General features: G+C 47.0%; 1 protein-coding gene across 1 annotated transcript in view; it reads right to left on the reverse strand.

The window, feature by feature from the left end:
• The window catches only part of TUB (TUB bipartite transcription factor), a 128,060-nt gene extending 123,906 nt beyond the window's left edge, over positions 1-4,154 (reverse strand). The window contains exon 1 of the mRNA XM_054390484.1: positions 4,099-4,154. Coding sequence (XP_054246459.1) covers positions 4,099-4,154 — 56 coding nt within the window. The remainder of the gene's footprint in view (positions 1-4,098) is intronic.
• Positions 4,155-17,910: the final 13,756 nt, after the last annotated feature.

Here is a 17,910-nt window from a genome sequence, read left to right on the forward strand (position 1 = left end):
ATAGTAAATAAATATGGAAACAAAGCAAAGAGGATAGGGGAGGAAAGCTGTGAATGCATTGGTCTCAGGAAGCAATGTGAGGAAAGACTAAAGAAACTGGGGCTCTTAGTGTCTTCCCAGATGGCATTTTGTTGTGGTTTGCTGCTTTTTTAAGAAGCAACACTAACATCTTTACTCATGCATAGGTATAACCTGCTGAAAAACTTTATATTACTTCTGAGAAAATCCTTCAAGACTAGACATTCAGTTGTGATCCTCCCCATAAGAGCTAAGCATAATCCAATAACACCTGAAAAACCTTGTGAAATTCTGCAGTCCACTGCTGTCCTGCACTGTTTTCCCAAAAGCCTGCTGCAGATTCCCAGTCTGCAGCATTTACCCCTTCATACTGGTCTCCTGTGTCCACAGGCTGACTGAATCCTACACTCTTCCCTGACCTGTGCTCTTTCAGAGCCTGGATTCAGCAATATCTCTTGGCACTGAAAACAGAGAACATGAAAGGGCAGGTTTGGCTCTGCTCTGGAAGAGAAGCATTTTGCATACCTAGGGACCATGGGCAAGGTGAGCAGGTGACACATTGCTCAGGAGGAAAAGAAATTAATAGAAATGAGTAGCAAGTGTCCAGAAAATAGAGTATCACTGAGGGCAGAGGGTGAAAGATGGCATTATCTTACTCTAGGAATTAGCCATCTGGCTCCCTAAGTCCCAAGTGTTTCTAGGACTTTGAGAATGTCCCTAGTTTTTGTTTAAATTGCTGCCTGTCCTCTGCTTTGGGCTGACAACATTCAGAGTGATGAGAGAATTGTCACAGCACTGAAATGGATGGAAGGCAAAGATGTGCCTTCGATAAGGCTGGCCTCTTATGAAGGCCAGAAAGTCAGCTATGGAAATGCCACATCTGATCAATAAGAGCCTTTTCATTTTGTACTCATTTCTTTTTCACGTACACGCTTGTCTAGTATGTAGGAGGGGGGAAAAAACATTCCTTTGGTTAGGAGAACAGCTAAGGTGAACTTTATTGAGCAGCTTCTTTTCACTGCATGGTGCTTCCCCAACCTCAAGTTTTGCAGTCTGTGTTTGGACTTGGTCTTCATTACACAAGCTACTTACAGGAAAGAGCAGTGATGACTCTGCTATAGAGCAATCCTGCATAGCAAATCTAAGAAAAGACCACAATCACAGAGCCAAGCACTGAGATACACAACACATGCTGGATAAACCTCAGTAGAAAACATCTGCATGCTGCACCCAAGTGCTTTACTCTGCAAGGCTTGGACATTTAGAAGGGACATAGCAACTCTCCTCTTTGCCATGGGTTTCTACCATCATGTATCTTATGGAGTTCAGCAGCCAAAGCCTCTATTTAACTGCCTTCATCTGATTTGACACTGAGCACTTTTTACAATGGTAGATGCAGTGGTATTTATGGGAGGCAGTGCTCCGTTGGCCCTGTTCCTCTGTAGCTGCAGTGCTGATTCACAGAGGACAACACCGAGAGAAGAAACCTGGGCATGCTTCCAGAGGAGCAGTTACTGGCTTCTGCAGAGCCTTTGGCTGCTCATGCTTCTGCTCCACACAGCTGTGCAGACAGGGATGAGCCTAAACCCTGCTGCCCTGGGGAAATGGTGGGGACAAGCATAAAAGCACAGTGGCTTCTGCAGGCCACATGGTCTTGAGTGACAGAGCTAAGAATTGCAAATATTATGTCATTAGTCAACAAGATCATACCAGTTGTGTTCTCTTTGCTGCCAACCAATGTTGGAGGAACTCTGGCCTGAAGCACTCAGCCACAGGGCAGCTACCCTGTTAGCAGCTGTGACCTTGTGGCCACTGGAAAAGAGAAATAACCCAAACATTATCACTTACTTTCACAAGATTCTTGTAAATGAGCTAATTATCATTAATCCTGCATTAAAATCATCGGTTGTGGTCACCCAAAGTTGCAAGAGTCCTTCAAGGAAGGAGTAAATCATGTTATTTAGCTTGAGCAGCAAAGCTCCTACAACCTGCTACACTAGAGTGCACCTTCCATGAAACCTTGCAATAGCTTCACATTCCTGTCCAAGCCCCAACAGTCACATAAGTAGTCACAGCAGAGTTGCAGCCTGCAGGTCAGAAAGGCATCCCATGCCTCATGGAACACAGGCCAAGGGAGAGCTCATGTCCATGGGCTTTGGTGAACACCACAGATGCTCTAAGATGCTCAAAAAAAGCACCTCCCATTTCCTTCCCTCCGTGGGAGATAGCTCTGCCAGGCCTTTTTTCTGTTCTTGGTCAGTGAGACCAAAGACGTGGCAGTGAACATGCTCCAAATGCAAACAACAGCCATTGGGGTTTGGGATACAAAAGAGCTCCTTCTCCTGTCATAGGCCTGGGGAAAAGAGGGATGTGGGAGGACAAGCTGAGTGTGTGACAACAACTCTGCACCATTTTTCAGAAAGGGAAGACTGGGAGTCAAAGCATCGAGTCACTCCTCAGCCTCCAGGCACTGAAAAACACACATAGTACACAAGAATTGGTTCTTGGAGCTTGGATTTATTAAGAAAAACCTCCAAATCTGGAAAATAGATACCAAAAACCCAGCCTGGGTGCTGAATATACTACATTTCTGCCCCAAGATGCAGGATGAAAGCCAAGCAGGGCAGACACACAAGTGCAGTGTGGATGCATAGCTAACAGACAGGAATCATCGACTGTCAGGGTAAGGATGGCTGAAAACTGGGAAGCAGATCACAAGCAGTATGTGAGGTTAAACCCAAAGGCCACAGCACTGGGAGAAAGCATCCAAGAGCAACGTCTGTGACATTCCTGGTTGTTTACTCTCAGGTTAGGCTCTCAAAACTGCTGCATGGGATAGACCTGAGCACTACCTACAGCACTAGTCAGTGCTGCTGCTTCTGAGGACATCGCATCAGATGGGAAGCATCTGCTGTGGGAGAGCAGAGGCACAGAACCACGGCTTGTTGTGTAACTCAGCTTTGCATATACATAAACATCTTTGTTCCTGTTGCCACCTCTGTATGCACCTGTAGGTATTTTCTGCTGAGGCAATATGCATGTACCAAAACCAAGTGAAACTCTCTAGATGCACATATAAACCATATAATCCCACACAGCCAGGGAGCGTGGGCGATTCAATACATGTTTATGCACTGAAAACCATTCCAAAGGTTATTCCTTCAGAATATTGGTGGTGGCTTGCAGCAGTGATTCAGGGAGATGCTAACACTGCTGAGCATCTGGCTCCATTTCAGCTGTAGCATTTACACAGGCAGGAAGTAAAAAAGTTTGTGCCTTTTCTTTTTAATCCAGGCTTGAAGAACCTGTCAGGCACAACTGTGAATCACATAAAAGCAAAACTAGCACTACCATAATTTTCTGTTCCCCAGAAGAGGGAAAACACATAACCACAGCTGCAACTTGCTGTGCAACACAGTGTGAATGTTTCAGCTGTTTCAGTGTGATTCAGCCCCTCAGCTCTGTGGTACCTGGGCTGTGCAGGGTGTTCTTACAGCTTCTGTGCAAATAGTACTTCTTAGCCACATCCTGGCTTCCTAGCCCCTTCCTTTCTCCAGCTTCGGTGGATCTTGGTAAAAGATATCTAGGTGCCAGCTCTGAACAGTCATTACCAGAGATCACCTTTCAAAAGTGCTCAGGCATTCACTGCATCCCAGTCACCCTGCTCAGCAAGGGCAGCCAGGGGAGTCTGGTGTCCCAACTGCTTGAGGCTGGGAGCAGCCCCAGTCCTGCCACAGCAGTGTGGAACTACCAGCCTGGTTTCCAGTCAAACACAGTAAGCACCACTGTTTCAGCCACTGGGAGCCCAGAGTGCCCAGATGCCTGTCACACTGCAAAAGCAGAGGCAGGAGAAGTTTGGGTTTTCCTGAGGACAGCTGTCTGGCCCAATTCACACTAGCAGCTTCCCAGTTTTACAGTATCAAGGAAAACAGAAAAAAAAAAAACAAAACAAAACACCACCAAAACAAATCAAACAAACAACAGCAATTATAAAAAAACCACAAAACAAACAAACAAAACCACCACAAACAAACAAAAAACCCAACCAACCCAAAACAACCAAACCAAGAGAGACAATACCTGTTGTAACTCCATCTACTGTAAGACATGTTCCTGTTGCTGCCGACACCATCCATCTCCAGCTCGGTTACGGCACCTCCAGCATCGCTGGGCTCCTGCAGGCACTGGGCTGCTGGGCTGCTGGGCTGGGGACCCCAACACCCACCCGAGGACGGGCGCAGCGCTGGGGAGCAGGCGGACGCCTCTGGCCTGGCACGGTGGGGCAGGAGTCAGTGGCCAGCAGCAGCTTCGCATCGAGCTCGGGGTGCACGGACCAAACCACTACCCGCACCGGGGAGGGACGGAGGGATGGATGGAGCGATGGAGGGGTGTATGCAGCGGGAGGCTCCCGGGGTCCCTGCGCAGGGGCCGGAGGCAGGATGCTCCCAGCCGCCCGGCGGGCACGAAGGCGCTCAGGTGACAAATCGGAGCAGGGGTGCTAAGCAGCTTAAGAGATATTCAGCGGAGGCTGCCCGGAGCAGCAGGCCCGCCCTCAGCCCCGCACACGCGTGAGTTATTTATTTATTTGTGCCGGTTGCCACAGATACGGGTCCAGCGCTCTGACATCAGCCGGCTCCCGCCCGCCGCCGCTCGCCGGGTCTCGCCACTGGGATATTCCAGGCGGACAACGATCACATCCCTGCGTGCAGGGACAGCGATGGCACCTGGCTGTGGTCAGGTAGAGCCACCCCACGCTGGGGACAGGGTCCCACCAGTCTTCCCACCGCAGTGCCCACTGCAGCCCCTGCTCCTGCTGCGCTGCATAGGGGCTGCTCCAGGGCCGCTTGGAGCGTGGCAAAAACGCTCTGCGCACCCCAGTCCAGTCCCTGCTTCTGCGCAGCACACAGCCGCTCGGTTTGCCCCAGAGCGGGGGTGTCCGTGTGACATCCAGCCAGCCTCACCTGGCTGCACACAGGACCGAGAACCAAGCCATGCTTCATGGCTCCCGCCCATGTTTCCTGGATGGGACCAGAGAGGCTCAACGACAGGGCTGTGCCAAGGGGCAAGGGGTCTCTTGAAAAGGCCTTTCCCACCTCTGCCAGACACAGGCAGCACAGGATCTGCTCTGCTCTGAGGTGCCCCATCCACACCTGCACACGGCTGGGAGTCAGACCTTGCTGGCTCACTGAGTATTTTCTGACCAGTTCTGATAGTCTCAGCACAAGGACACTGTGACACAGGTGTTCCCCACTTAAAACACATGGACATATAAGTCTTCCTTGAAATCCACCTGGGGTTTCCCTTTAGGGAAATCACTAAGTTCAGCAGGACTTGCCCAGCATCTCTGCCTTTTCAAGAGCTGCTTTATTGAACCTTCAAATCACACAGTGGTTTCTTGCCTCTTCTGACCTTTGCTTGCTATCGGTTTCACAGGGCCTGCAAGGTTTAGCTGCTGAGATTCACAGCTGGGCAAAGACACATAGGATTGTGACCCTCTGGACAGGGCACCCAGCATAGTGCCTACCAAAGAGTTTAGTTTGAGCAGTAGATCCTGAAAGCAAGCCTTGCTGGTGATGCTTGGTGGATGTTCCAAAGACAAGGACATGTGCAGAGTCAGGTATAGGCAGGCAGAGGTTTGTCTCTCCAGAAGCTGGTTCAGAGCTCCTCAGACTTCATCATGCACAGTTGTGCTGAAGGCATTCTGTCCTGCTCATGGCCCCGAGGCACCATGCTCTGCCCTACACTTCACTCCTGATGAAAAAAATTACAGTTTCCCAATGTGCTATAACACCACAGGCACAGGAGGCTGCTGAGAAGACCTACCCATACTGTCACCAAAAGAGTTGCCACAGAAGCAATGCTTGATCTGCAGAGTCAGCCCCAGGCATGGCTTAGAATGTCTACCTACACACACAGGGGATGGGGGGAACACTTTGAAACCATTTCCAGGCAGCTTTGGCACTTTGGCCTGCATTAGCATCTCGTGGCCCTTTCCCTCACTGCAACACCAGCCAGGTGACCAGCCCTGCTCTTAAGCCATGTGATGCATTCTCAGCTCCTAAGTTCTCCCAGTAAAAATGACTAAAAATCCAAAATATACATAAGGACTGGAAGGGTCTTGAGTTAATCAGGCCCAGTCCTACACTTCACAAATGAAGCTCCAGAGACTGCAAGTGAAGAGCTCCCAGAAACTCCAGAAGGTAGCTCTAGGAGCTTCTTCTTGCAGAGATTTTCTGTTTCTAGCTCAAAAGTATTCATTAACTTTTGAGCTCCATCTGAGAACCATCCTTCAGTTCAAGTTAAACCCCCAATCAATCAATCTTTTGATTTCCAGTCTTTATTTTGGAGGGTTGAATGGGCCAAGCCTTAAACCCTGCAAGTCAGGATAGGCAGAACCAGCCTAAGAGCTTTTTGCATGTGCCAGCTGGTGTCCGCATCAAACCTTCTCTGATTATCACTGGTATCTGGCCACACTTCTTTCAAATGGGGAAAACACCCAGGTTTCCTCAAAAAGGCAATTAAGATGCCCAGGTCTGAACTTCATTCCTTGTAACCACGTCCACCCTGTGAGTTTATCTTCCTAACTCCTGTTACAGAGGCTGCTGTTGATGTTATGTACAGACAGCATGTTCCCTTTTATCTCATTTATAACCTGGACAAAATGAACTGTCTGGAAGCAGAGAGTCACAGCACATCTCCTCTTACCTGCATCTGCTCACTGCTGTGCTCAGGCTAACAAAATTGTTAATGGGCAAACTGAAACCTGACCATTTACTTGGCTGTTGGATTACTCAGACCAACATTGTCCCCAATGGAGGAGCTGAAAATCACCCTGGCAATTCCCTCCATCCCAGGGAATCCTCCTTCAGAGGCAAATGCTTCAAGGCACATCAATAAAAGCAAGGAGCAGGAGTTAGCTGCTTGGAGCTAATGTGCTCCCCTCTCCATAAGCCTCACCCAAACCTTACCTTGCTGGCATCTTGGGCTCCTTCTCACTCATCCTGGACCACAGCACTGAGCATGGAAACTCAATCATGGTAGCTCATGCAGTGACAGGGGGAAATGGCAGCTGTAGATCCAGAGCATGTCCTGACAGCCTTGCTTCCTTTTACGGTCATCAGAAATTAAAACTGCCCTGGCATGCTGTGGCAGAAGGGTTGTGAAGATTTCAGGCTGAAACCTGAACCTCACAGTAAGTACAGCAATGCTCCAAAACCCAATCCTCACATCCAGCCTCCAAACAGGGAGTGCCATTTTGCCATACTTGTCCGATTTGGGAGACCTCAGGCAAGTGCAGCTTCTCCACTGCTCTGCTGCAGGTGCCCAACAGCCTGGGACTCCGAAAAATAGAATAGAATCATAGAATCAAGAAGGCTGGAAGAGACCTCAAAGATCATCGAGTCCAACCTGTCACCCTACACCTCATGACTATCTAAACCATGGCACCAAGTGCCACGTCCAATCCTCTCTTGAACACCTCCAGGGATGGTGACTCCACCACCTCCCTGGGCAGCCCATTCCAATGGCCAACCACTCTCTCTGTGAAGAACTTTCTCCTCACCTCCAGCCTAAACCTCCCCTGGTGCAGCTTGAGACTGTGTCCTCTTGTTCTGGGTGGGATTTTGCTTCCTAGGATGTAAGTGTCTCCCTGCTTCCTGCACAGGGATAGCAGACTCCCTGAACGCAGGCAAGCAGAAACCTCCCAGCTCTTCCTCTCAGAGGTTCCTCAACTCCAGCATCTCTAATTCAAAACAAACACTAACACCTGACAGCGAAGCCTTTGCCTGTGGTGAATTGCACCTACAGCTCCTGTTGGGCTGGGACTTGCTTATGCAAGGCTCCCAGCTCCATTTTTTTGCCATCTGAGCCCACAACTTGCATTGCTGACATTACTGCAAGCCTGAAATTTTCAGAACAGCTTTGAGGGGGAAGATGTCTCTCTGGTAAGCTTCTGCAAGGTAAAGAGGCAGAAATGAGACCCCTGCTGGAGCTCAGTCAGCCACAGAGATATTTCTCTTGCCGTTAGCTGTGCTCTGTTAGCAGTGCCACAAGGCATGTGCTGTCATGTCTTTGCACATGGGCATGTCTACATACATCAGGAATGAGTCACATCTGCTCCCTGGTTCAAGACAGTCCCTCTGACCACAGAGACATTTCAAAGAAGGAATGTTCAACCTAGGAGGAGCAGGGGAGCTAGGCTTTAGGATTACAACATGTTAAAGCTGGAGCAGAAATAAAATTCTAGTTCTTTGCTAGAAGTGTTGGGAAGCTGCATCACAGAGCTACCATCTGAGTACCAGCTGGGGGAAAAGGTTGGAGCTGAGCACCAAGAACACACAAAACCTTCCTTTTTCCAGGTGTTTAGTACATGGCAAATGATCTTACCATCCAAATAAACCTGATTTGGAATACTGACTCGAGCTGCTGAAATAGAACAGAAACTTACCTGCCAGCAGTGCAGAAGCAAACAGCCTGTTCCTGCATTTTCATGCCAGTGCAGACCATGCTGCAAACAAGTGACAAAGTATCTGCTGAGTCACTGGATGCTGCCTAACAGGTCTAACAGCACAAAGTCCAAAAAAACCCCCCAACATAGAACACCCCCAGATTAGGTATTTTGGAAATACTATGAAGCTTAAGTGCACATTTTAAGCATCCTCAGATGGTGGCCAGCAAAAAACCCTCCTGCTCATGGCCAGCCATCTGTCCCACCTTCAAGTGCCTGTGGCCACACAATCTGCCCCTTTGTTTCAGCCCAGCCTGAGTCTGGAGTTCTGAAGAGGGACAGACAGGTCTCTGTGTCTGTCCAGCCAGAAAGGCACTGGTTAGCACTGACCATGGCATTTGCTTTTCTGCTCCAGAAACCCACCACTAGCATGGGCACACTTGAAGACCAAATCACCAGGATCTTCCTCGGTATCAGACAGGGCTCAAAGCTGCACCTGTCAGCACTGCTCAGGTTGTTTTTTAGCCACAGCCATGAGAAGTTCCTCAATGAGATTAGGAGTCCTTCAGCAGTGCTAATTTAGTGCTTACGCAAGGGAGGATTTCCCCAAGCCCTCAGGGCTGCTGCCTGGAAAGGACGATGATGCTCCTGGGTCTGCAGGCAGTGCCTGGCTCCTGAGACAGGACATGTGCAGGGGGCAGGAGGCACTAACTGCCCCCTTTTATTGACAAAAAAACCCTCCCCTCCTCCTCCCGAGGGGCTGTCTGTGTTCAACCAGGTGGCCAAATGATTTCCAGGTGAGGAAGAGATGAGAGGAGAGAAGGTGGAGGATTAAGCCATAGCAGAGCATACCTGGCCTCCTAAGCACCATTGTCTGCAGGGGCTTCTTCAGATCACTGTAGCATGCTTTGAGACACCCACTGCCTCCAGCATGCTTCCAGGAGTGCCAGGGTGATGTTCATGAGATATCAGCAGGAGACTATTGCAAACCAGCACTCATGTCAGATCCAGAGGGACTCAGGCTGAACTGAACAAACATACACACTCTTCTTCAATAAGCAGACAGCTTTTAGGACAACAGAAAAACCTCAAGTAAAAGCAGATACAGATCCTCTGACACCTGGGCAGACATCTTTGCATCTCCCTGCAGAACAAATACCCGAGTCTTGCTTAGAAAATGGCTTGGGTTTATACCCAAGCCCAAACACAATGACCCCCCTGAGGTTTAAGCACACCCCTCAGCAAGGTCCATAAGGCAGGTTAGCAGAGCCCCAAAGCTACTCATACTCCATTTAGGAATTAAGAACCTCAATCATTTGCTGGCACCACTTGCTGCTCCTGCAGCTATAGGTACTTTGCCAGTTTCACTGAGATGCTAAGCATGTCCACAGGGATGGGTGCAGGACCAGCTCTGCAGAGCCTGCCTCCTGACACTCCTTTGCTGCCTTTGCCTGGGAAATAAAACACTCTATACTTTAAAAAAAAAAAAAAAAAAAAAAAAAAGATAGGCCACAAGGTACATCATGTACTACCACAGCTGAACAAAACAGCCTGAAAGCATCTAGAGATGCTGTGCTGCTGGAGAGCATCTATCCGTAATGAGGAGAAATCCATAGCAATGGAATGAGCAATGGAGACTCCAGGGCACCCAACATCTGTGCTGGGGACTAAGCAGCCAGAGCCTTGAATAATAAAATGCTTTATACTGGGGGGAGGAGGAATGCTGCTGTTTGTTTTCCCACATGCCCTCATGTTACCCTGTCAAAATAAAGCTTGGGGAAGTTGGGATTAACAATTTTGTCTGAAAAGAGGATATTTAGATCCTTGAGAGCATCTGGCATATCTCTGTATTTGATCTTCCTTTCAAAAGATAATGCAGCTTCTAAAAATTCCCTCCAAGGGTTATTATAATTTTACTCTGCTCCCAATATCATAAACAACTTCATCCATCAGCCTCTGAGCACTTTGCAAAGAGGCCAGCATTGCTATTTACATCTTACAGAAAGGAAACTGAAGCAGGGCAGCTTTCCCTGCAGCAAACAAGGAACCACAGCAGGCACCCATACTGCCTGTAGCCTCCTGAGTCCTGCTCCAGCACCCTTCACTTGCAACATCCCAAAGGCCTACAGGAGCACAGGATGGCACCAATCCTCTGGTAATGTCCTGCCTGGAAGCATTTATAAACATGTCACCCCCCCCGGCAGCCATGCAATGTGTGTTTGTTTCAAAGTTCCTCCTTTCACAAACACAAGAAACCAGAATCCTACTCTGATTTCTTCCTTTTGAGCACTTGGGAAGTACCATATTTACCAGACATGTATGCTAGATTTACTCTAGAGAAAATATTTTCATTACCAAACCAGAGAAAATGCTAATCTGTACTTTTTAGCAGACTCTGCCTTCCTCAGAGAGCACATTGCTGAAAGCACTGCACGCTGGTTTTGTCCATGTGGACAGTCCTACTTGCTAAGGAAAGCACTTAGCTCTTTTCATCCTCAACTCATCCCTGCAGCAGCTGCTGATTTCCCTCACGTGCAGGAATTGTTGAACTTCAAACCCCAGACTGTGCTGATAGATGGTTATAGTGGCCTCCAGCAAAGCATTGCCCCATTAACGGGAGTGAAAATTTACATATGAAAATTGTTTTGATCATTCAATTTCCCTTGGGTTAAAGAAAACACAAAGCCACCCGAGACACTGATGCTACGTAGATTCAACTGCATCCCACCCCTCTGGGGCACTGGTGGCTCCCCAGTGGGCAGGTAGGTGGCAGGAGGATGGAGCCAGTCCTATTTCAGTGGCTGCCAGTAACCGGTCAGGAGGTAATGGGCACCAAGTTGAACATAGGAAGTTCCATCCAAACATGAAGAGAACTTTTTTACCAATGGTAGTGGAAAAATGGAATGGGCTGCCCAGAGAAGTGATGGGAGTAATTCAAAACCTTCCTGGACACTGTCCTGTGCAACCTGCTATAGGTGAACTTGCTTTGGCAGCGGGGCTGGACTAGATGATCTCCAGAGGTACCTTCTAACCCCTACCATTCAATGATTCTGGGCTCAGCAGCTTTCAACAGTCCCTGGAGATCCCTAGAAGCCATCTCACAGCTCCATTCTTTGGAAAAAAAACATGGAAAATTTGACACAGGGCATCAATCCAGTCTGGTGCTTGCTACATGCAGGCTCTGTGCTTCACAAAGTGTTGTTTCTATTATGTAAGAGGTCCTGATGGTGCCAGGTTGTACCTGGGTGGGCAGTGCTCTACTCATGTGGATCTTATTGTTCACATGGACCAGCAAGCAACAGAGATGTAAAAAACATGCAAAAATGAGGAGAAAGCAAAAAATGGCATAAGAAAGGGCCCAGGAGAGGCAGAATGGAAAGACATGGAACTGCAGCAAGCAGCTACACAGAAAGAAGCTGGGTGAATAACCCATGACCCTGAAACACCGCTCGAGTCCAGCAGTTGTATCAGACACTTCAGCTCTAGAGACAGGCTGAAATGAAACCATCTTGGAGTTTCAGAGGACTGAAAGAGGGGCTGAAGCTGTCTTTCATCTTTACAGGAAAAGAAAGAAAAAACAAAAGGAGAAAAAAAAAAAAAAAAGAAAGAAAATTAGCTCGATTCCAGTCCCCATCTGCTGGAGGATTTTTATACTGCATTTTCTACTCTGGATCAGCATTCTCATGCCTGTGAAAAAAAGTTCCCAGAACCATCAACAGGAATTCAGATTCAACCCAAACAGTGCAGCCTTTGCAAATATATACATATTTTAAGAAACCTAGATAAAACACTGATTGTGCCTACAGTAATCCACATCATCTACAAGGAACAGAAGTAAAAATCTAGGCACCAGAAGTGACTTACAACTTCACTGCAGGGAGGCTGAAGGCACAGCCATGGTATAGGCAGAGCAAGGTGCTGCTCTTGGCTAATCCCTGCCCACTGCAGTGCCCACGCTGTGCCCTGCTGTTCTCCTCAGCTCCCTGAGCTCCTGCAGCTGCTGAGCCCTTCCCCAGCAAGCTCACAGCCAGTGCCTGCCTCACACACAACAGCTGTCAGAGTCCTCAAACCAGGTCATGTCCTTGCTGCTAAGACCAAGCTCCTGTGGGGAGGAAATCGAGTGTCCAGGATGTCCCATGGCAACAGCAAGGTAAAGACTGAAGGATGGTCAAGATGAGCCAAAGGCACTGGGTACCTCAACCAGGTCTGTGTCTGCTGTCACTCGAATCACTCATCCCATGCAGCCACAGGTCCCTGCTTTCCTCATTTGGCAAGCCAAAGATATCATTTGAAAGACAAAACCAGAGAGCCATTATCAGGAGCATATTAATAATGAAATACGCTGGGGGAGTAAGTCAGATCAGGTCCCAGTAACATAAAGAATTTAAACAGCAGTTGCAACGCTAAGGGATTGGCCTGGTGCTACAAGCGGGAACCAGGTGTGGGTTCTCTATCTGCACGTCCAGAACACTCCAAAGACATGAGAAATAATGCTGCTGGGATGAAGCCACCACACAGTGGCTCCTGGAAGCACTGCACAAAAGAGATCAGCAATGCTACAGCCCAGATGCTAGGACTTGGCAGCAGGGGATGCCTTCCCAAGCACCTCACAAATCCAACAAAATGTGGTGTTAGATGCTAATTGTGTCATTCAGCTGGTGATTGTAACGAGGATTTGAATAATCTCAAGTTAGCTGTTCAAGAGAAAAATAGGAAAGGTCTCACTTCCTTTTAAATACAGAAAAAAGGTTAAGATGACTATTAAAGGCATAGTTCATACAGGCACCTGGAATAGAGTGATGAGCAACAGCAGTGGGCAGCTTCCACATTAGGAACTCACAGGGAAAACAAAACAAGTTCCACAAACAAACCAACCAACCCACACCAAACCAAACATTCAAGAATTCACAAGGTATTCTCTCTCCCATTTCCTAACAGTATTAGGGACAAAAAGTTACAGCAAGGCTGCAATGCTTTCTTGAAAAGGTTGCTCTCAGAATGACCAGAAGTCAGCCTCTCCAAGGAGAGGGACAACTAGGTAAGTGGAAGAGATATCAGATCACATTGCCAGTGGGGACTTTATACTTGCATCAAGACACTTCATTATTTTGTAAATAATAAAAATCAGCTCAAGGCACAGAATGGCTTCATCTCGTGAGGACAGAGTTAGGACAGAATGGCTTTTATGGCGAGACAAGAAGTCTGCAGTTCAGGACTGCCACGTTCTGGGAGGCAATGGAGGATGGGTGTATTTTACAGCTTGCAGGAGAAATACTAAGAGTACAGTTGAACTTTTACTGCTTAAATCTCGCAGCAGGTGGGGCCTGAAAGTTGCAGTAGGAGAGAGAAAAGCATTAGAACTTAGTTTCACTTTCAAATGTCAGCATCACATTCAAGAGATTTCCCCTCCTGAGGGAGATGCCAGGCCTGGTGCCCAGTGAGGGACTATATTTTTGTCATGCTGACAGTGATCCTCATCTAGATGTATTCTGTAGCTGAACATGAAGACTTTATATACAGCTGTGTGACAGCAAATGGTGCATGTTACTAATGATATGCAGAGACTACTTGTTTTTCTCTCCTGTATTTGCACTATACTGCAATTAACAAGCATTCAATGTTTTATTTTGTGATCATCCTTCCTGCTTTTCACACAAATCTCTTCAGAACCACTATTTATAAATCATTGTTTTTTCCCTAGCTGCTGACCAACCGGATCTGAGAGAGTTCACAGAACAAAATACTCTGAACTAGCACTGACACATGGCCTCGTTTAATTATAGATCAATGGTTTTGTTATGGTTCTTGTCGTTCATTCCAACCCTGCTTGGAAAAATAAGAACTTTAACTCTGTACAAGGGTCTGGGGAAGAGCAGCACTGCCAGCCCTGCAATCCTCTGGATGCTGCCCCTAGTGACACCTTGTGGTTCTCAATAAAAGCGCTTCCCTCGCAGTGCACAGACAGCAGAATCCAGTGCAGATCCTTTCCAGGGCCAGAGCAGTCTGGCAGCAGGACCCCACTGAGCCTTCCGGACTCCCCTGCCTGCAAGAGCACTGTAGGGGCCCACAGCAAGTGAGCAACAAGGAGCTGCTATGGCTTGGGCTGAACTTCCCATGCACTTGGTCAGCAGTGTTCTTGAGCATTTCCCCTTTCTTTATGCCTTCATATTCACCTCACATGGCTCTTTCCTTTTTTTTTTTTGTTTTTGTTTTTTTATGCTACCTTTCATCCCTTGCCTCGTGGTGGATTCCCTGTGCAAGTCCCCTGCCTTATAAATAATCACAAGATGATAATCCACCACTGACTCATAGCTTCTTTAAGAGTGCTTGTCCTACCTCTGCAGATGACAGCTTTCCACAGTGAGGACAAACTTTTAAGAACAGAAATGGATTCCTTTCAACCAGAAGTTCCCATGGTGGGAGTTCTATGAGAATACCTGAATATCAAGAACATTCAGAAGTTTTCTGGCCTTACAACACATACCAAACATCACAGAGAGTAAGGCCTTGGGCATACTTCTGCTTACACCACTCAAAACTCAAAGCCTGCCTCAAGCTTCCAATTCTACTTTGGCTTTCCAACAGAATCAGCTAAGCTTGGCAGAAAATGCATTTACAAAGCAGTAAGCACTGCATTATACTGTTTAGGACACTCTGAGCAAGAGCCCATCTCAAAGACCTTAAACCTCCAGGTTTTGGCAGATGCTGCTGCTCTGCAGTGAGTCAGCCAAACTAGATGGTACCTACACACTTCCAGCCTGTTTTTCTGATTTCTTTCATCACGGTTTTGGTACACCAGGGTAATCACCTTCCTAAGGTGAGTCAAGCTCTAAGGCTGAGTCAAGCAAACAAACATGTTGCATGTCTAGCAGATCCCCGAGCTTTTCCAGGCAACAACCCCCTAAATAGCAAGTGCAGATAACTTCTGGCAGTGCTCAGGCTGTAGCAACTGACTCAGGAATCCTCTGCTTGGAATGAGCTCATGAAAGTTTTGTAACAAGATTACGTGGCAAGGCCAGCCAGCCATGGCCACAGCTACATCACTGCTGCCATCTCGTCACAGACTGACATCAGCAGAGCATGAGCTCATGTTTTTGTTTGAATCCAGACCTGAACTTTATCAATGATGACTAACCACAAGGCCATGCATAAAGTCAGAGTTTTCCTTGGCGTCAGGGGGTGTTAGCTCCACCCAAAGATATTTTGCTCTATTAACCTTTTGACAACAGCATGCTGCTGCATGGGGATTGTCAGACTTGCTACAGGTGTTTATTCAGTGGGCTCAGTCTGAATGCCACAGGGCCCACAACACCAGGCAGTGGAATGAGGAGGGGGTAGAGGAGCCTTCCTCCTTCTGGAGGAAGAGGGCATGCTGCAGGACACCACAAACTTGTATTACCAGAAAAATGAAAGGAAAACAACTTTGACAGGAAGATCACCCACCTTGTGTGCCTACACAGCTCTGCAGTTTTTCCACACTGGGTTAGCTTTAACTTGCAGCAGAAAGGCTGACAGCCACAGACACAGAGTTCAGCAGATGCCCAATCCAATAGGCTGGAAACAGACTAAGCAACTAGTCCAGCTTTTGATTTATCTCTTTCCTGAATAATCAAGATGAGTTTCCAATTATCAGCAGTGTCTCTACGGCCCCTGAACAGGCCACGCCACAAAAAGAAGATCAAATTTTAGAGCTGATGATGTAATACTTCAGGAAAGTCTCTTCGTCTGTCTATGTTAGTTAGCATGTGAGTACTGATGTAGCAGAGAAATCAAATAAAGAGCAGGCATAAAGAACTACACTGTACTTTGATGGAAGTAACTCTTCCTCAATTCTGAACCACCAAGAAAACTTCACTAATTGCAAAAAAAAAAAAAAAAAAAAAGAATGTGCCCTTGAATTCAAGTAACTATGACATAAGCCACAGATTTTTATCTGGTAGAAAAAAATGCTTAAAGTCATAATGAACTTTCTCTCTGGCTGTCTCACTGCTCTCCTACAGCAAAGGTGCAAGGTTGTAAATTCACAAATAATCCAAGGCCTGTAAGTATGGGCTACTACTTCTGAGAAGACTGTCAAGGTCCTTCTTGTGCTTTGCAAGCTCCACACTAGAGTCAAAAGTGCCACTTTTCACTCTCACCTTAGGTATAAGAACTAGAAAAGCAAATCACAGAACTACCTTAAGCTGTTTCACACTCATGATCAACACTGAACAAAAATCATTGGACACAAGTACTGAACAAAAAACTGTAATGTTACTTTTCTAAATACTTACTTCAAGCCTATAAAGCAGGATCAAAATGTCACCATTTTAACAGCTCCTTGAAGTACCACGTAGGAACCAGCCTCAGAAAGAGACCATAATGCTGCATGAGGTGCATTCCCTGCACCTCCTCTCCAGCAGAAGCCCTAAAAACATGGGCATGTTCTTATTTAATAAACTTAGGCCAAGCATCCATAGCAGCAGCTGGTGGTCCCACTTCTCTTCAACTTGTTTGTAAATTTATCATGTTTACAATGTGGGGTTAGCAGACAGGAGTAGGTTGCTTAGCATCAACCACCTCAAAGCTATTCTGCTTTTCAAATGAGGAAAAGCAAGGGTGTGGTGCTCTCTACCTTCTCGGTGACTTAAGAGAGTTAGATATTAAAAAAGCCCTAACAGCCTACTATTTTTAAACCAATCTACCATGAAGTGAAAGGTTTTAAAAGGGAGAATACTGATGAAGCTTAAAGGTATCTGCACCTCACAATCTCAGTCTCAACACATATGCTGTAATTGTTGTCTTAGCTCATTCCAATGCCATACACTCAGTGACTTAACTCCAGGGAGAGCTTTACATATTTCAGAAAACATGTGGTGTTTGCTACAGACTGCAATTTCTTACATTTGACTTGAAAAATGTAGTCCACCTCCCAAATGTACTTCCACTGTAAGTTCTCGTTTGAATCTTCTACACATTATTCATAAGTAGCCTTTCATCAAGCAGTAGCTTTATTTAAGGGAGGAGAAGCTACACTCCCTCAAAACAGTGTTACACAGCCTAACCTAAATTACACAGAAAACCCTCAAATCCCTCTGCCATGCATGGCACTAGTGTCACTTGTAGGTTTAATGTTTTGCTGCTGTAAAGGTAAGTGGAATTTGAAGCACTGCTTCCTCAGCAGACACTTACAGACTTGTGGCAGAGCACCTGAGAGTGAACAGCCCAAAAGCACAAGAATTGCTGATTGGACCACTGCCTACATACCTCATCAAAACAAACATCAGCTTTTATCATCTATTATTTCAACTGAAAGCTTTTCTTTACTCCCAAGCTTGAAAAAGGGTCATGCAGACATGCATGTCTATCTCCTAACCAGGTCACATCACCCTCTCTTTTCCCCCCACCCCCAAAAAAATTCTGGGTTTGGAATAGAGTCAGAAAGAGGCAATGTGCTTCCCCCCTGA

Source organism: Indicator indicator, chromosome 21, assembly GCF_027791375.1.
Source record: "Indicator indicator isolate 239-I01 chromosome 21, UM_Iind_1.1, whole genome shotgun sequence".
Lineage (NCBI taxonomy): Eukaryota > Metazoa > Chordata > Aves > Piciformes > Indicatoridae > Indicator > Indicator indicator.